The sequence below is a fragment of the Perca fluviatilis genome, chromosome 14 (assembly GCF_010015445.1).
Source record: "Perca fluviatilis chromosome 14, GENO_Pfluv_1.0, whole genome shotgun sequence".
NCBI lineage: Eukaryota > Metazoa > Chordata > Actinopteri > Perciformes > Percidae > Perca > Perca fluviatilis.
Genome location: NC_053125.1, coordinates 3372479 through 3393623, shown reverse-complemented (window position 1 = coordinate 3393623; position 21145 = coordinate 3372479). Strand labels below are relative to the sequence as shown.

At 40.6% G+C, this 21145-nt stretch overlaps 1 protein-coding gene across 1 annotated transcript in view; it reads right to left on the bottom strand.

Moving 5' to 3' along the window:
* mllt3 (MLLT3 super elongation complex subunit) overlaps window positions 1-21145 on the bottom strand; it is a 177191-nt gene that overhangs the window by 40080 nt on the left and 115966 nt on the right. Inside the window, exon 7 of the mRNA XM_039823322.1 lies at window positions 14576-15148. Coding sequence (XP_039679256.1) covers window positions 14576-15148 — 573 coding nt within the window. The remainder of the gene's footprint in view (window positions 1-14575; window positions 15149-21145) is intronic.

Here is a 21145-nt window from a genome sequence, read left to right as displayed (position 1 = left end):
ATTACACACAATTCTCCTAAGACATAAAAATCTAACAGGAAGTGACTTGCTTTCCTTTTCTAAACACAACCAATCAAAATGCTACACTTATCTACCAGAGCGCACGCACACACACACACACACACACACACACACACACACACACACACACACACACACACACACACACACACACACACACACACACACACACACACACACACACACACACACACACACACACACACACACTCCTCACATTTGCAAACACATTATGTCCAGTGTTGGGAAGGATACTTTCAAAACGTATTTCGTTACAGAATACAGAATACATGCCCACAAATGTAATTTGTAACGTATTCCGTTACGTTACTCAATGAGTAACGTATTCTCAATACTTGGATTACTTCAGGATTACTTCCACATTGAATTGCGTTTTATAAGTGTAGGAATGCAGCTATCACATCCAGCTTACTAAACAGGCCTATAATGGTGTGTTCTTTTTATTCCAACTAGCTGAATGTGTACCTGAACAAGCAGATAGATTATTGTATTGGTAGTCCCGAACTGCATACTACAAAAATCTAACCGCAGTCTTGCTACCACGAGCTAATTTTAGCTAACGTTAGCTAGCATGTCAAACGGGGCTAGTCAGTCTTTAAACGGCTCTGGAGCTAGTAAATCAGCACGTAGGAGAATGTAACGTTGCACGTCAATGTTAAAATAGCAAGGTGACCAGTAAAACTACAGCAGACGACTACCCTTGGCTAATTAAAAAAATAGCTTACTTTAAGATGCTTCTTCAGGTTGGAGGTGGAGTAATTTGGACACTGAAAGGAGGTTGGTTGCTGGCAAGCACCGGTTGCACTGCACAGTTATATTTCATTCTCACTGTTCGTTCTTTAATGTGAAATGCTGTTTGAATTTCCAAGATAGAAACTTATTCCTGTCCTGGCTCTGTCGTGCCGGTTCCGACTCCATTGTGACTGATCACGCAAATAGTTATTTTTTTCTATTTCATATCGGGGCTTCTGGAAAATGCATAGAGTTGCCTAAATTTAGTCAGAGTGAATAAACTCGTGAAACAGAGAAGTATCGTCATGTAATCCATTGATTTCAACAATGTAACTGTATTCTAAATACCAACGATTTAAATTGTAACTGTAACGGAATACAGTTACTCATAATTTGTATTCTGAATACGTAACGCCGTTACATGTATTCCGTTACTCCCCAACACTGATTATGTCATAACTGAACACTAACCAATCACTGCTTTAGTATAGGCCTATACATAGGTCAAAGGTCAGATTACCTGTTTTGAACAATGGATGCCAACAATGGACAGAGAGCAAGGGGAGGAGGAGGGAGAGACAGGGGACAACAACGAGGAGGAGGAGGAGGAAGAAGGAGAGCCATCTCTGATGAGATTAGGGCCACACTTATTCATCATGTGATCAACCACGGATTGACCAATGAGAAGCCCATCTTGAGTAGCTTTACAGTGGCGTCCATACTGCATGCAACTATCTATTGACCATTTCAGCATAACAAATCAATCACTTTGTTTTGCAATTCATGTTTTGTTTTCATGTTTCATGCTACTGTATACAACACTGCTATTCTTACAAACGTAATGTTTTGCCCAATAAATATTTTCTGTTTTACTGTAACATTGTATTGTTGTTTACAGTGCATGTTTCAATCTCAGCAGATTACTTTCGCTCTAGAACATTGTAAATGTTATGAAAGCCTATGAAAGACAAAAGAACTTTAGATTTAGAACAACAGTGTTTACATGGTATATCCAAAAATGTCCTTGTGCTTTCTCGCCTTGCAGGTTTCCTTGGATTGTGGTGGCACCTGGATCATGGGTGCAGTTGCTGCCATGGTCCTGCTCAACGCCCAGCACTGCTACTACTATTATTACTCAGTGTTTTCCACACAACAACTAATGTGTGGTGGTACGCCGCACTATCAACACTGGCCACCGCACATTGCGTTATTATTTATTTTTTTAAACTCCATTTAAAACATATTCCGCTGCATTTCCTTTCCCTGCTCTCCTCCGTCTGTCTGTCACTTGTGTCTCGCTCACATACACACACACAGCTCCTCCCACCGTGCGGTGTTTGGTGTTTTTAGCCCCCAACGTCGCCTTCCAGGCAGCACAGCAATGGTTATAGTTAGGGTTAAGATGAGGGTTAGCTGCCTGGAAGGTGACGTTGGAGGCTTAAAACACCATTGAGCCCACCGTGCATACAGCATCTGTCTTCATGAAGGAGAGAAGACGGCTGGCTAAATTCACAATTCACTTTACACATTCACAATCACTGACCTGACTCTTAGCAAACAAGTGATTGTGCCTGCTTTAGAAAGTTAACTAGTCACAAGTTTGCGGTAAAATGCAGTTGGGTTGTCGAGGTCAAAACACTATATGTAGCAGCTGTGAATGAAATAAATGTATTATAAATAATGTTATGTCATTTTTTACTCTTACACTGAATGTTTGCTGCTTCAATCCAGATGAGTATTGAAAAGTATTTTCCGCGACTGAAAAAGGCACGTGTTGAGGATGAGGACCAGCCTGAAACAGAAGTATCAGTCTGAAACAGAGTTGAACAGTCCGATTAGTTATGTTATCAATTTGTTTACAATATTTTTAGGCTTCAACCAGTGAAAGACAGGGTCAGGGAGAGAAAGAGAGAGATTTGTTAGGCATTAGGCACAAGTAGGAGAGGAGGACAGCATCCAACAGCGTGATCCTCCTCAGTTTTTGATACTTGATTGTTACAACAACCCCCCCCGCCACAAACTGCTTTCCAATATGTGGAAAACACTGTTACTAGTTATATTTCTATTATCTGCCTGTTAAAAGGATCGCACCAAAGGTCGCACCAAATGCTTGCTCTTGGGGGAATTGTTGGGTCTCTGTAAATTATAGTGTGGACTAGACCTACTCCAACTGTAAAGTGTCCTGAGATATTATTTGACAATACAAATAAAATGTAATTGGGCGATCGGTGCATAGTAGAAAAGCTGTGGTGCATGGCGCACGGCTGACTCATGTCCTCGCAACACTTATTCATCTTGCCCCTACTGCTTAAACAAAACAAAATGTATCGCTTTGCGCAGTGCTGTCCAGTTCAGAAAGAGCGAGATTTGTAGTTGTTGTGTAGTTGGAATGGATAAGCAGAACCGAAATGTATTTTGTTTTACGCGTACCCGGTTCTTGGCATTTGGAATCGGTTCTGTTTTGAAACCGGGTTTGGTTCCAAACCCTACATGAAACATTCTTCATCAATTATAGGAAACGCTGTATTAAAGGGAAAATCTGTGGAAAAAATGTCTTTGGTCAATAAGCTTAAGCAATCAAACAGCAGTAGTTGACAATTAACATTTTCACTAATTTTTGTATTATCTTCTTGCATATCAAAAACATTCTTGTTCAATCCACAATATAGGAAGACGTGTGGATGTTTAGAAACTCAATTACCTCAGGAGATAAAATTAGCTTTAGCTCTAACAGCTTTGATATTGCTCACTGTCCTCTTCAAAGAGAGCTTTTAGATGTGTGGACAGCTCATAAATTTCAACACGGATGCAGTGTCAGCGCTCAGGGGAAGAAAGAGCTCACACTAGCAGACTTGTGTGCAGATGAAATGGAAACACCCAGATAGTCAGATGTGATTAGCTGGGCTTATCTATTCTTTCTCTGAACACCTTTGAATTAAATGCATTTCCCAGCACTTTCTCTACCTTTAAGCCTTGTGGTTTGGGATAACAAAGGAGGCGTCTTATACATGTGCACCATGGTTGTGTGGTAGGGCATGGAGGTCAATTAATCAACTAATCAAGAGAACCATTTCTGTATTTGCCCGTTTTCTGTGCGTTTCTTTATGCTGTGTATGTGCTGTCAAATTGGTGAATGTGTTCCTTAATTTTGCCATTCTATTTACTTTTACTACTTACTTTTAGGGCTGGGCGATAAATCGATTTTATCGATTAACTCGAATGTGTAGTCAACGTGGATTTGTTTAAATGAAAAATCGATTTTCTCCTTAACATCCGCCGACGCTCCCCTCTGGGCTCCCGTAGCTCCGAACAGGCTCATCCCTCCCCCCACGCGTTTGCCATAGAGATACACAAACAACATGGCAGCGACAGGGACTAACATTAATTATTTTCTTAACCAGTCGTTTCATTACTTACTTATCCGTAATCTCCGCCGAAATGAGGGGGCCGCCGGTGCACTGGTCTCCCGGGCTGAGAGTCACCTATTCTCGGTAACTGAACCACCAGCTACAGCTGACCTGAAGGAGCACTACGCGGGCACCAGAGGCGGTGTTGTGGAATTCTTTTGCGGCTCAACACATCTACTAAATGCTGCTGATACAACCGAGCTGTGACGGAGGTCTGTAGCGGCTTAAACAACTTGCAATCGCCGCTGTGTATCACGGAGCTCCGCTTCGACGTTTGTTTTTCTCGCTACGAAGGAGCTTGCTGCAGGTATGCTACATTCAAGAGACCACGGGATGTTAACGTACGTTACTCAGCAACATGTGAAAATAGGGGAAAGATTGTGCTATAACCTCGGGATCCCCCAGTCGGAGCTGGTTAATGTTGCTCAGGAAAGGGAAGTTTGGGGTCCCCTGCTGGAGCTGCTCCCCCCGCGACCCGACACCGGATAAGCGGACGAAGATGGATTGATGGACTATTCAAGTTATATTCGACTTTCGGAATTCGTTCCTCCAGCCCTACTACACAGACATTTATGCACCTGACCCTGATGTTGCCTTTTCATTTGTGTGTATTTGAAATATCCAAGTTTGTAAAATAAAGCAGAACTGTAAAGAGGATGCCAAAGGTTTACAAGTTCTTAAAAGTTCAGGATAAGGGAAGCCCCATGTTGCCTACTATAGGTTCTTGTGGTGGAAAAGCACTACACTAGATGTGACAGGTACTGTAGTATCAACAGTCTCCCAAAATAATTTCTCATAGTGGGATAATGTGTGTGACCCACTCAGATCGCCAGAAAACAAAGTGGCGAGAAGCGACCTCCAGAAGAAACATGAGAGAAAAAGAGAGAAGTCTGGACAAAAGGCAGAGCGACTTTAATGGCTGTCACCGCATGCCAACAAACCACACACAGCTGGTCTGTTGGTTTATGGGACAGCTTCTTCAGAGTGCCATAAATCTTACCACTGTTCCTTTTAAGAGCTTTTGTCCTGCTTTACGCAAAGCCACTCTTCAAAGACAATAAATAGTCTTTAGTAAGAGTTTGTTGGCATCACTCTGGGTCCTCTTAACTCTTGGCACAGTTAGGATGGCCAAGAAATAAATGCCAGCAAACAAGACCAAACTGACCGAGAGCATTAGGTGTGCTTGTCTAATTCAGTAGGGTCTGTCCAAACAAAACTGTTGTAATGTGAATCAAGAGGCCTTTTAGTTTGACACTGTGGATTCACTCAAAGATGGCCAACTCATTTTCACAGAAATATGTTGCGGATTTAAATTCATCTCTGTGTCATGGCAGTGTGGCTAGTGTTTAGATGAAAAATGTTTGGCTTTCCTCCGTGAAGCGTTGGTTCTGGGGAGACCTCCGCTGCCCTACTCCTCTGTGCACTGGCGCAACCGAGGAAAGCACCATCTAAACGCACTGCCCACACAAAGATGACACAAAACCTCCGCTGCCCTACTCCTCTGTGCACTGGCGCAACCGAGGAAAGCACCATCTAAACGCACTGCCCACACAAAGATGACACAAAACTGGCTTAATAATCGGCAAAGTATCCCTACTCATTCATGGTTTTATCAAATGTTTGGTGGTTGAATATCTTGCAAAAGATACTGGGATTTTCAAACTGGGTGGTGTAAAATCTGTGGAGTTCCCCTTGAAGTTAGGGTCATATAATCTAAACTTTACTTTTCTATTTTATCTATTTAAGTAGCTTTTAAAATGTTTAATGCCTATGTTATAGCTCAAATTCTGACTTTACTCTCTCTATATTAATACTTACTAAATACTCTTTTCACTGTAAGGGAGACTCATGTATGCATATTCTTAAACGTGCACATTTACCTGTATATTGTCATTTTAACTGGTTTGGTAGAGGCTTTAAAAAACTTTGTAGTCAATTAAAAGTTTCTAGATGTTAGTGTCCAAAGGCTCTAAGAATCTTTTCCTTGAAAGGGTTAAGTTGTTTCTCAAACTGAGTGCCAGATATTAAATTTGTCATCAACAAAATCTTTTCATCCTTAAAATACCATTAGTCTCATAAAATACATCAAGCCATCTACAAAACAAGTTTCTGTGATGATGTGAATTTGAATATCTTAGCTTTACACAAACTTCTGCAAATCACTCAGCCTGTGCCCACATCCAGCGTGCTAAAAACAACATTCTCATGCTAACATGCCAGTCTGCTTTCACTTCATGTCATCACCTACTCCAAATTTCCTCTTCTATGCTGTTTCTGGCGCTGTGCTCAGAGAAAAACACTGAGATCAAACAAGTGGTCACATGAGACATGAGAGCAGCGCTCTGTGTCGGCCCGGTGCTCGGCCACCCGAGTTGCTAGTCTGGGAAGAATCAAACACCTGGCATTTGTCACCCCACATCCCCTTCCCAACCAACTCGACCCCCAGTCTCTGTGTGGGAAAACTTAAACAGCATTTACATACAGCGCAGACAAAAACACAGGTTCTGCTCGTGCAAAGTAATAACTCCCCTGGCTAAACAAGCTGCCCCTATAGAGAAAGATGCATAAAGACTCAGTCTTTATACAAGCTTTAGAGAATAGAAATGAAAACACCATTGCATAAAAGAAAAGTGCTCAACGCACAGGGATTTAGACTTTTCTTCCACAAACACTCACCCCTTTTCTTCTTTTAAAAGCTAAAAGGATTAAAGGGGAACTCTATTCTATTCACTGTGGTGTCTCCCCTTTCTCCTCAGGTGTTATAAAACCATAAATCTTTCTTGTCTATTATGTGGCTTTAAAACAGCCCTTCTTTATGGGAAGGTTCACCACCAAATGTGCGTGGACCAGGCAACCCAGTGAAATGTCAGCCTATTCATGAAAGAAGCCACTGTAGACATGGGCTTTTTCTAATCCTGCACTTGAGCTGGAGCTACAGATGAATACTTTAAGTTTAAGTGAACACATTCTACATCCACATTAAATTACTTATAATTCAAACACACTTCAGGTGTACAACATTTTGCTGTTAGGGAAACAAAACTTAATCTTATAACTATCTTACTCCAGTTTTGTCCATTTCCTGGCCACCCAGATGTATGCAGCTGAACTAGTTAATAGTGCCCACCCCTTCTTCCAATACCACGAGACCACCAATAAAGAAGATTCTCTTTGTTGGTCATTTTATAGCCCTTCCACACCAAAGAAAGGACTTACAACCAACAAATCCTCTCCTTTGAAGAATTGGATATTATGTTTTTACACCACTGGCCGCCTGGGCCACTGATCAGAGTTTCACTGGCCCGCAAAAAAGAGGAAAAAGAATCGTATATACATTGTAGGGCTGGATCCGAATTTTTGCAGGCTGAAATTCACTGTGGTGTTGTTGTCTGTATTAAGCCGACAACATTAGCTAAATGTCACTGGCTAAATGTCGCTGGCTAATTTATGCAGCGCTATGTCGTCCATCTCAGCCAAGAACGGAGAAATGTTGAGCACTCTGACGTGTGTAGAGGTATGTATGGTTATACTGTAGCGGATTTAAATCCATCTCTGTGTCATGGCAGTGTGGCTAGTGTTTAGATGAAAAATGTTTGGGTTTCCTCCGTGAAGCGTTGGTTCTGGGGAGACCCCTGCTGCCCTACTCCTCTGTGCACTGGCGCAACCGAGGGAAGCCAAACACCATTCATCTAAACGCACTGCCCACACAAAGATGACACAGAACTGGCTTAATAATCGGCAAAGTATCCCTACTCATTCATGGTTTTATCAAATGTTTGGTGGTTGAATATCTTGTCAAACTGGGTGGTGTAAAATCTGTGGAGTTTCCCTTGAAGTTAGGGTCATATAACCTAAACTTTACTTTTCTATTTTATCTATTTAAGTAGCTTAAAATGCTAAAATGTTTAATGCCTATGTTATAGCTCAAATTCTGACTTTATTCTCTCAATATTAATACTTACTTTATACTCTCCACTGTAAGGGAGACTCATGTATGCATATTCTTAAACGTGCACATTTACCTGCATATTGTCATTTTAACGGTTTGGTAGAAGCTTTAAAAAAACAAATCCTCTCCTTTGAAGAATTGGATATCTTTCCAAAACCCTTCCAGTGTCCAGCATGTTTTACACCACTGGCCGCCTGGGCCACTGATCAGAGTTTCACTGGCCCGCAAAAAAAAAAAAAAAGAGGAAAAAGAATCGTATATACATTGTAGGGCTGGATCTGAATTTTTGCAGGCTGAAATTCACTGTGGTGTTGTATTAAGCCGCTAACATTAGCTAAATGTCACTGGCTAAATGTCGCTGGCTAATTTATGCAGCGCTATGTCGTCCATCTCAGCCAAGAACGGAGAAATGTTGAGAACTCTGATGTGTGTAGTGGTATGTATGGTTATACTGTAGCAGCCTGGTGTCGTTTTCAGGCAATTTGATAAAAGGTGAAGGTAGTCTAATAATGATAATGCTCTAGGCACTGGCTGGCTGAGCATTCATTCACAAACACTGCGTTGGTCGTCACTTGTCGAAAACGCAGGTCCTTCCATTTTTTTTTTATAATGCCTGCAGTGAAAAGTTTAGTCTGATTTCACTTTTGGAGAAAAGCAACCCAACGTCACCCTGCGGTGGACAATCATATAACCAGAGATCAGACTCGTCAGTCCATATCGCGGTGTGAGAGTCCTGGTAACGTTACAGTAAACATCTCTGGCTATAGCTGCCACAAAAAAGTTTTAAACACTATGAAGGTAAAAAAATTTAACACAAGCACTGAACTGCCCGGGAGTTTTTGTAACAACATGTGACTGTGTCCTGCAACAACAAAGCAATGTCGCTTCATCTCTCGCTTCATGTCTTTTCTTTCTCTCTTCTCTACTGTGGTCGGAAATGTTTTCGACAGTAGCGTTAACACAGCATGTCGGGGGAATACAACGTCTCCTGCAGCGGGGAGTCAAAGGCAGAGGGACCGCAGCGTTCGCCAACATTGGCTTCTTATTTTACCTGTTCAGGAGAAAATTAGCCAACTCGGCATCCTTTTGGGCTCTAACTGTCTCCATGTTTTAAATGCATCTCCAATATGTACCTGTGTTTTACCACGTCTCTGGTCATGCAACTGTTTAGAAAGATGCAGAGGTTTTTGTAGGTCAGGTAGAATGAATCTCTCCTTTAATCCAGTTCGTTGCTGCTGCCATGGCTGCAGTCAGCCTGTTGTTTTTGCATCTTTGCATTTCACGTCTGGCACCCGGGTGTCAAAATCGGCAGTTTACAAGAACACACAGGCCAAAACAAAAACAGAAATTCAGGGCCAGATGTACCAACACTTTTGCGCCCACTTCAGGCGTATTTGTTTCGCAACGTGCGTGTAAAAGCATGGCGAGGTATGTACAAACAGGCCGCACTGAGGTAAAAGCACAGACTGCCTGTTGCGGGAACTGAAAATGGCAAATTGCGCTTTTCCGGGTCATGCATATGTATTCATGGGTGGGTGAAGGGGAAAGTAGTATTTTTGGCAGCCTATTTTAATTTTGCTGTCATTTTAGTTTTTATTAGTTTTAGTCATGTTCATACTCTTTTTAGTCTAGTCAAGTTTCAGTCGACTGAAAGTCCGAGCATTTTAGTCAGAATTATCCATAACTATTTTTGTCTAGTTTTAGTCGACGAAAATTGACGACATTTAGTCTAGTTTTAGTCAATGAAAATTGTATTTTAGTTTTTAGTAATGCAATTCTATTTAACCCAGTCAACATAGTATACGTACCTAGTAGTATAGACAAAACCAAAATTTTCTTTTAGCCAAACCCATTTCAAACAAACAAGGTTATCTTATTATATTATTGTTACCTTATAGACTCAAGAATACATCCATTCCAGACAATGAAGACGCTCTGAATTGAATTTACAACATATTTATTTTACCACCCAAACATGTTAGAAGTACAGTACAGGCCAAAAGTTTGGACACACCTTCTCATTCAATGAGTTTCCTTTTTATTTTCATGACTATTTACATTGTAGATTCTCAATGAAGGCATCAAAACTATGAATGAACACATATGGAATTATGTACTTAACAAAATAGTGTGAAATAACTGAAAACATGTCTTACATTTTAGATTCTTCAAAGTAGCCACCATTTGCTTTTTTTATTAATAAGGGAAAGAATTCCACTAATTAACCCTGACAAAGCACACCTGTGAAGTGAAAACCATTTCAGGTGACTACCTCATGAAGCTCATTGAGAGAACACCAAGGGTTTGCAGAGTTATCAAAAAAGCAAAGGGTGGCTACTGTGAAGAATCTAAAATATAAGACATGTTTTCAGTTATTTCCCACTTTTTTGTTAAGTACATAATTCCATATGTGTTCATTCATAGTTTTGATGCCTTCAGTGAGAATCTACAATGTAAATAGTCATGAAAATATAAAGGAAACGCATTGAATGAGGTGTGTCCAAACTTTTGGCCTGTACACATAAATTTAAATAAAATAATATAAATAAAATAGCATCACATCACAATGCCAGAAAAAAAAGTAATACATTCAAGTTGTACCTCCTTGTGGCAAAGAAATCATGAGCACTAATTGGCTTGTCCATCTTCTTGGGTGGGACTTGCTTCACTGGTGCCATTTCTGGAATCTAGCACAGGAATAGATACAATGTCAGGACAGATGCAGCTTCTGGAAAATCTAACGGTTGTAAATATTAAGTAGCATAAATCCTTGCTTTGATTTTTACCGTAGTAAATCAACCTCTGAGTGAGTGACTTGATTGTCCGTAAAAGAAAAGAAAAAAAGTCTACATAATCAAAACCGAAGTAGTCTAAGCAGTAGTCTCGGGAGGCATGTTAATGCCAATACCATTTGCTTAAATGTACGTATTGGTCTAGAATAAAGTATTCAAAGTCATGTTGTTGATGGCAAATTCAGTTCAGTGTGATTGCTATGTGAATGACAAAACTAGCTACAGTATTTGGCCAACAAGGGATGCTTAGCGTGCGCACACACACACACACTATCAGAAACAAATATACACACACACGGTAGTCACACGTTTGTCTCAGTCGTTTTCAGCTCCAGTGGCTAACATTTAAAGCTAACGTTAAAATAAGACACATTAACCACAGCCTCATGAGTTGGCATGAGCTTTCTAAAATAGAAAGTAACGTTACGTTAATGTCTTGACTTACCTCAAATTCTTTCTTTCCAAATGTTTCTTCTTTTTCTCCCAAAGACGAACCCTGGCTGGCTGGCCATCGGCCCCTTTCTCTGTGTCAGACTTAATTTTGTTTGTTGTCGTTTACGCTAGCTAACTCACCGCAGCTGCATCTTCTAAATAATTCCGCGAGTGGGGTTTGAGGAAGTAACGTCGCCTGCGTCTGTGCAGTGCGACCTGATGCAGCCCCTGAAGCGAGACACAGGAAACAGAATACTGCAAAATAATGAGACGAAATGTTATCTCATTTTGGTCAACAAAAATGAAGGGACATTTTAGCATAGTTTTTATTTTGTAAACGACATTTTGTTTAATTTTTATTCGTCAACAATATTGCATTATACAATTAATTATAGTCTTCGTCACATGACCAGTATTTACGTTGCGTCTCGTCTTCGTCGCGTGATAAAGGTTAGTTGACAACGATATTTACTCATAATTTGGGAGTTGACCATAAAGAGATGGGAGGGGAAGCGTAAAGTGCGCCTAATTATGTATTCCGCAGTATGTACAAACAACACCTGTGAAAGCATGCCTCAATTTTGCGGTGGAAATTGTCTGCCTCTTAAAAGTAGGTGTAAACCAGCTGCAAGCGGGTTTCCTCGCATATAGAGTTTTGCCACAAGGATCACACTTTTTCAGTTGAGTGAACACAAAATCATTAAGCACAGATTAAGCAGCCATGAATATTACAGTTACTGGAAGAAATCAAAGATGACATTGAATCTCCAACTCAGCGTTCACATTCCATTCCAGCAGTTGTTAAACTCCTCGCGACATTACAAATATTGGAATCTGGATCATTTCAAACAGTCATAGCGTCAGCAGTGGGAATATCACATTCTGCAATCATTCGTATCATATCACCAGTACTTAATGCTTTGCTACAGCGCACTAATTTACGGTATAGTGGGCAGGAAAAGGCGCTGATTACCCGATGAATTGCAGGTTTGGTAAATACGACGCAAGCTGATGTATCACAGCGTGCGCGTTCTGCGGGTTGGCCATGGCGCTGATAATGCTACTTTCGCAAATATACGTACATCTGGCCCTGAGTCCCGGAATGGAAATTTCAAAAGGTGAAAATACTGGTTTTAGCATTGTTGTCAGATTAAACAGTATTTCAACTTAACATGTTTCCTTAATACAAATGATCTGATGACATATTTTGGTCATTTTTCGATTTAATATAGTAAATATATTACATATTGGATCTTTAACCCATATAAACACACAATACACTAGTGACGGAGACATGATGGTCATGCAAGATGTGATTAATATTCAATCTCATGCCTGTGGCACAGCCATTGGAAGCAATTGGGGTTTAACATATTAGTATCTCCCAAGGATACTTAGACATGTAGACTGCAGGGGCCAGGGATCGAACCATCAACCTTCTGATTAGTTACCGTTTACCTCCTGAACCAAAGCCGCTAACAAGTGTGTTTCCTCTTCGCAGTGTTTCCCACAGTGTTGAGAATTTACTCGTGGTGGTGCAGGATGTGACGGTGCGGAGTGTGATGGCTGGGTTCAGTAATGAACTAATCAAACAAAGGTTTATGAACAATTTATTTTTTGAATGTTAATTGTTTATCAGTGAATATACAGATAAAGTGTAGCCTATGATGTGCTTTGCCAATTAAATCTGGTTGGTTTGTCAAATAAATTTTATGGTTCAGCAGATAAAATACATGATTACCAACTGATTTATTAACAGCTGAACCTTAAAACCATACTATGATCCATACAGAAAGTTACATGTTATTATAAATCTCAACCCTGTGTGCATGTCATATCTCCTCCTAACTCCTGTTAAATCATATTAACCTAAGGCTATACAAAGTTAATTCTTATTCATTTTGTTTGTTATAGATCACTGTTCATTTTTTAAAAGTGTTTGAATCTATGTTTTGGGGATCCTAATAACGTTAAACACACTGTTTTGTATTAAAAATGTGTGTGTTGCACTCATTAAGATCTCATCTGAACAGATGTCTGTCATTTAAACAACTCTATATTGTAGTTTAAAACTTTTATTATAACAGCCAACTTAATAAAATGTCAGGTTGTATTCAGGCTCGAGTCCATAAATACAGTTAATGGGTACAGGCACGAAAACGGAGAGAAAGGGAACAGGCTTGGTTAGCACCGGTTAACTCCACCAGAGTCTGGATTGACGACGGTTCTGGTACGGGATAGTTCCAGCGCCTCCGGAAGTTCCGCCGGATGTCCCTCACTTTCTGTTTTCTTTGTGTTTACTTTAAAGTCCAGTCGCATCGAGCAACATTAACCGGAACCTCTGAGCAACGTTAGGCGCTGAAAATGGCAAGTTTGGAAGAAAATTTTGATCGTGCAACAAGGCAGGCCTGCTTGATTCTTTCGGGGAATGATTGTAAAGATTTACAAATAATATGTTTACAGCATTGACTCTCTAATTGGGATGTTTTGGGACTGATTGGTGGGATTTGCTATGGACAAAATACACATGGCGATACGCTGGTTAGAGCAAATGACGTTTAACATGGGGAATGTCTTCAGCTAATTTAAATTAAGTTACTGTCTTATGTGAACATTTAACTATATTTAATATTGTATGTGGCGTTTTCTTTTGTGAGGTGCAAATGTTCCATATAAACAAGTTCATTCCGGCGACCATTTTGAAGAGCCATGCTGCATCCGGAGCTTAGCACCGCCAAAGACGATTGTCATAGGTTTAAAGTAATGCAAACAACCCCTGACCGTTTTATATTCTATCCAGGAGTATATGCTCTTGTTACTAGACCTTCCTCTACAGCGTTGTGTGAGGTCGGGCAATGCAAGACTAACTCCACTATAAAGAAGCATATAGCAACTCTGTAGGTGGACTGTGGTTGCCAGCTGCTGCGATCAACTTGCCCAACATACTTTTCTACCGGCCATGGGCCATTTCTTATGTGGAACCCTGCCCTCCCTTCACCACTTTTCCAGTAAAGTGGCCTAAAAGCTAAAATCAGTGAGTCCAATGTGCTGGACTCGCACAAGGGTCAGACAGCTGCTTCCTAAACCTACATGATGATAAAAGGGACATAGTTCTTCTTGCTGTAAGTATCAATTAAATTAGCTGGCCTACCAAGTTAAGATAAGACAGACCAGGAACTTGTATACTCTTGTTTTCAACAACAAAAATATGTTCTACTCACATCTGATTTGGTGGACTGGTCCTCCATATCAGAGTCATTGGGGTCCACCAGTTCCTGGAATGGCGGAAGTGTCGACACCTTCCTGTGCTCTGCCTCATCACCTTCTGGTCGCAGTTTACTTGTTCGCATCTGTGATCTATCCTTCAAGAGTTTCTTATCCAAATGTTGAGATTCTGACCCTGATGTATGCCTCCCTGATGGATCCACAAATCCCTTTTTACGTTTTTTGGTCACATGATCGTCACTATCGGGGGTGGGCAGACGCTTGTTTAGCCCTGACCCGTGGGTCATTCCCTCAGTCCGATGTTCCTTGGACAAAGACTTGGGTTCCTTAAAGCCTATCTTAGGATTCATATCTCTAAGTGGTTGGTTCTCTTTGGGTTTCCTGGAAGGTTCTTTGGGGGCTTTGCTGGGTTCCCAGCCACATTCTCTGAAGGCACTTTTGGGCTCTTTCAAGTCTTTTGGAGGCTTGTCTTTGTGGTCCTTGGAGGGTTTGTGGAGTTTTGAGAAGCTGCTGCTGTTGGTGGTTGTGGCGGTGGTGAGAAGGGTGGTGCTGCTTCCTTTGGAGCCATCCTGTGGATCAAAAGGGTAGAGGGAAATCCCACTTTAGGTCAATTGGCAAACATAATACGGCAAGCCCATTATGAGCCACTGAGAAATACTGTTGTCTGAGGATGGTATGGACTTGTAGTGCTGTGATAATAACTGATTTAAGTGAAGTGCCACTCAAAATAACTCAAAAATATGAAAAACTGGCCTGATTTTTTGTTTAAATCTAATATTTTCCAAGCAGTGTTCAAACCCTTCTGCTGTTGAAAGAAATGTCTCCTGTGATTGTTTTCCCTCTTGCTGTTCATATTGTGTTGACTTTGGACTGCAATTTAGACTACATGTAGTACTTCTAAAATGCATAGTAGTACCAAACAACAAAGTGAGCAAAAACCAGGCAGGTAGGTCAAATGAAGATTAATCACCTGCCTTTTACACAAGAGAAAACATGCATGCCACCCTGCAGTTTGGCATTACAATTTGTGAAAAGAGGTCTATTTTTAAAAGAAAATCAAAAGTTTCTCCTTAGTCCCCATTTATGGGCTTGAAGAGCAAACTCAGGACTTCTTTTGACCAGTGCTGTTCAGTGGGGTGAGGGTGCCTTTTCAACAGCTACACATGCACAACTTCAAAAGTTGAACCAAGGGCAATGTGGAGAAAGGAGGAAATGCATTCCTTCTAACGACAGGGGCCATTTGTCCCTGGGTCTCACCTCCAGCCCCCTTGCCAATATTTCATCAATGCAGTAAACCCATTAAAGCAGTCTAGACGACGGGGTGTGTTACAACTCTGCCTCTAAAACCTTTCATTTTCGGCTGGTGACCCCGGGACCTCAGGATGTAAAGCTGCCAGCTCATTGTAAACTCCAGCATGCTCCTCCACTGCAGTGAACCCATTATCCTACCAGGGCAGCCCAACATAAAACTAGTTTAGTGCTCTGGAGGGGACACACCGTGACTCTGCTGCCATCAACATTCAAGATATCACTAAAGTTTCACTTTTTAACAAACCTTTCAGCACCGTGACATTGGCAGGTTAGCAGGTGACCCCATTTCCTGTAAATCACTGAAGGGCCTACAATAATAATACTGACAGAGTGAAACTGAAAGCACATCATGAGTACAAACAGATATTGAACAACTTTTCAGAATGCATTATTTTCATGTAAACAAGATGTCTGGATGTAGTAATTTTCTAATATATTTTACTATGATATTACTATTAGGAGTAGTAGTAGTAACATTTAACACTCCACTATTATTTTATAGTCTGTATTATATATACTTAACTTTAATGTACCCTGATGTATATTTGAGAACTAGATTGTATAAATGTACCATTAATAATCTTATTATGAAATACCATATTTACATTACATTTTATTTTTCTTCAGGGTTAACAATATTAAATTCAAGACTTTTTTTTAACATTCTTTATTTAAAATGATTCATATAAAAACAAAGCAAAACAATACTTTTAGGACAAAATGCAAAAGAAAAAAAGAAACAAAACAAACATAGAACGATTAGTGTCTCGGCAAACATACAAACCTAGTCAAGATCTACTACACAATTTGACATCCCACAAAACGAAACCCCGAATAGGGGGAAGAAAGTACATTCGACAGGCAACCCCCACAAAACAACAAAAACAGACATAACTTCTCACAACAAGCTATTACCAGTGTATCTGTCTGGCCATCCAAAGTGGGAGTTGGCGGGGGCCCACAAAACCAAAAACAAGTCCATTTTCACATGAAGTTTTGCAGTTATCTTCTCCATTACATAAACTTTCTTTAGTCCCTCTCGCCATTGTTGAAGAGTTGGAAGTAGAGGTCTGAGCCAGGACAGGGTTATCATTTTCCTCGCCACAAGTAGGAGAATCTGTAATTCCATTTTCCTATATCCTCCCCTGGAGTCAAACCCAGTATATAATGTAATGGGTTCAGTGGTAATTTAATTTTCAAAATGTCTTGAATTTCTGCTTGGATCCCCTGCCAAAATGGAATCAGTATCGGGCAATCCCAGAAGATGTGAATGTGGTCCCCAATCTGTTTACATTTCATCCAGCATAAATTTTTATTATTTTTGTCATATTTTGATGTAACAGAGGGTATCTTGAAGTATCTCATTTTTAATTTCCAATTGAATTCCTTCCACACTGGACTATGAGTGACTCTGTGACCCTGCTCACACACCAACTTCCACTCATCATCCTCAGTAACGTTTATTTCTAGCTCCCACTTTTTCTTTATATCTAAAGAATTTTCTGAGAAATGTGTTCGTAAATGTTTATATATATTGGATACCATCTTCTTACTATTCTCCTCTATACATTTTACCAGAAAATGTTCTAAAGGTGATGGTTGTTGTTTCAAAGCGTTGTATTCAACGTGCGACGAGAGGTAATCCCTCAATTGTAGATAACTATAGAAATCCTTAGAACACAATCCATATTTATCTCGTAATTGCTCAAATTTCTCCATCAAACATCTGGTTTATGGTTATTAATCCTTTCTTTGCCCAGATCTGGAACCCAGCATCCAACTTGTTTGGCAAAAAAATCAACAATCTTTCAACAATCAACAAAGCTATTTTTACTGCACGTGATATTGTTAGAGGAGCACATATTTTTTTCCTCACCAGAGACCAAATCCTATGGGTACAAATAATCCATTCATTTTCAATGTTTAGTTCTCTCCATTTCTTTTGTTCCATAAATGGCATAGTCTCCAGAGGTACTAGCGGGCACGCATGGTTTTCCAATCCAATCCAGTTTGTTTCCTCGTCTTGTACCAGCCATTCGAGCATACTACGGAGTTGCGCCGACCAATAGTATAATTTCAGTCTAGGCAAACTAAGACCACCTTTTTCCTTTGGGCTCAATAGCAACTTCTGTCTAATTCTAGGCTTTCGCTTTTGCCAAATAAAAGCAGAAATAATTTTATCCAACATTCTGAAGTTGGAAGCTGTTATCCTAATAGGCAGCGATTGAAAGAGGTACGATAATCGAGGAAGTATATTCATCCCAACTGTTTCGATTCTACCTATGAGAGACAGAGGGAGAATCTCCCATCGAGTCAAGTCTGATTTTATTTGTGTGATCAACCTGCCATAATTTTGGTTAAATAGTTGTGAAATTTGTGTTGTAATCATTATGTCTAAATATCTGAATCCCCTATTAGACCAATTAAATGTTACTTCTTTATCTAATTCTGTTGGCCACTTGCCCACTAGCATCATGGCCTCTGAGAATAGTTTATTTGATGACTTTCAATCAGGATTTAGAAAGAATCATAGCACAGAGACGGCACTGGTGAAAATTACTAACGACCTTTTAACTGCTGCAGACAAAGGTCTTGTCTCCATTCTTGTTTTACTAGATCTTAGTGCTGCATTTGACACTATTGACCATTCAATCCTGTTACAGAGATTGGAACACCTGGTTGGCATTAAAGGAATTGCTCTGAGTTGGTTTAGGTCCTATTTCTCTGATCGATCTCAATTTGTGAATGTTAATGATAAATCCTCCAAGTATGCTAAAGTTAGCCATGGGGTTCCTCAAGGCTCAGTGCTTGGACCAATTCTATTCTCCTTATATATGCTTCCTCTAGGCAATATTATTAGAAAACACTCAATTAACTTTCACTGTTATGCGGATGACACCCAATTATACTTGTCAATCAAACCAGACGAAACCAGTCAGCTAGCTAAATTTCAAGCGTGCATTAAGGATATAAAATCCTGGATGACCTATATTTTTCTGATGTTAAACCCTAACAAAACTGAAGTTATTGTGCTGGGCCCTAAACACCTCCGAACTTCATTATCTAAAGATATAGCTACTCTGGATGGTGTTGCCCTGGCCTCCAGCACCGCTGTTAGAAATTTAGGAGTTATCTTTGATCAGGATATATCCTTTAATGCCAATCTAAAACAAACCTCAAGAACAGCCTTTTTTCATCTTCGTAACATTGCCAAAATTAGGAATATCCTGTCTCAAAACGACGCTGAAAAACTAGTCCATGCATTTGTTACTTCCAGGCTGGACTATTGTAATTCCCTACTGTCAGGTTGCTCAAATAAGTCTCTTAAGACTCTCCAGCTGATCCAGAATGCTGCAGCGCGTGTTCTCACAAGAACTAAGAAAAGAGATCATATTTCTCCTGTATTAGCTTCTCTGCATTGGCTTCCTGTTGAATCCAGGATTGAGTTTAAAGTCCTTCTCTTGACCTACAAAGCTCTAAATGGTCTAGCACCATCATATCTAGAAGAGCTCCTAATACCCTATTGTCCCACTAGAGCACTGCGCTCCCAGAATGCAGAGTTACTGGTGGTACCTAGAGTCTCTAAAAGTAGAATGGGAGCTAGAGCCTTCAGTTATCAGGCTCCTCTCCTATGGAACCAGCTCCCGATCTGGGTTTGGGGGCAGAAACTGTCACCTCATTCAAGAATGAACTTAAAACTCTCCTATTTGATAAAGCTTATAGTTAGGGAGTGAGGGAGTTGCAGTGTTCACCTAACTGGCCCAACTGCTTCTCTTCATAATTGTTAGATTAATAATACATAACAAAGTAGAGGGAGGCAGGCCGCCAAGCCAGATCCGGCGGGGGGAGTCCTAGCCGAAAAAGCTACCTCTCCTTATGACCCGTCTCTCTTAGTTACCTGTTATAGTTCTAGACTGCCGGGGGACTTCCTTCCTTTGACACACTGAGCTGCTCTCTCCTCTCCCTTTCTATTACTGTTACTATTACTATTACTATTTGTGTGCAGCCCGTCCCAGAAATGCTTGTTACTAATCCTAGCTTCTGGGGAGTTTACTCCCCGGAGTCCTTATGCTTTTTTCCCCCAGCGTATTTCCTTGGAGAACGTTGGCACCAAGATCCTGGTTGCAGCTGTCGCCGTGGTCCTGCTGCACTCCCTGCTGAGCTCAGCGATGCCCTGCAATGTCATGCTGCGTCCTGCTGAACCCTGCAGCTTCCCGCTACATCCAGTCACTGTTCCATTATTAATGTGACTACTATCGCCACTGTTCATCACACCCCCAACCGGCTCGTCAGACACCGCCTACCAAGAGCCTGGGTCTGTCCGAGGTTTCTTCCCAAGAGGGAGTTTTTCCTCGCCACTGTCGTACTGCTTGCTCTTGAGGGAATTACTGGAATTGTTGGAATTGTTGGGGCTTTGTAAATTATAGAGTGTGGTCTAGACCTACTCTATCTGTAAAGTGTCTCGAGATAACTTATGTTATGATTTGATACTATAAATAAAATTGAATTGAAAAAAAATTGAATTGATTTTGATTCATTAATTTTGTAACCTGATATTTCCCCAAATTCCCCTAAACAGGACAGAAGGACTGGAATTGAAGTCAAGGGGTCAGTAATATACAGAATAACATCATCCGCGTATAGCAAGATTTTATGGGTCACCCCAGTTACTGATACTCCCTGAATTCCAGGGTCTACTCGAATAATTTCTGCCAAGGGTTCAATGCTAATAGTGAACAGTAAGGGCGAAAGGGGACATCCCTGTCTGGTTCCTCTTTTCAAACCAAAGTTCATCCATTCACCCGCACTTTTGACATGGGTACTGAATATAACACGCCGATCCAATTGATGAAATCTGGATGAAATCCCATTTTTTACAATGCGTGTTCCAAAAACTGCCAGTCCACCCTATCAAATGCTTTCTCAGCATCTAAGCTGAGAAGCATTGAGGGTTACGGTTTCTGTTTCGCCACTGAAATCACATTTAGAGTTCTCCTAATGTTGTTTATCCCATGACGACCCGGTATAAACCCAGTTTGATCTGGTTTAATTAATGTATTTATACACTTCTGAATTCGTTTTGCCAATATTGTGGTTAGAATTTTCGTGTCACAGCAGAGCAAACTAATTTGTCTATAAGAGGAACAGTTTGTAGGATCTTTACCTTCTTTGGGGATAATGGAAAGGATTGCTTCTGATCACGATTTTAGGGGGTCGTTCCTTGTAAGGGCATAATTAAATACTCTTTGTAAGAG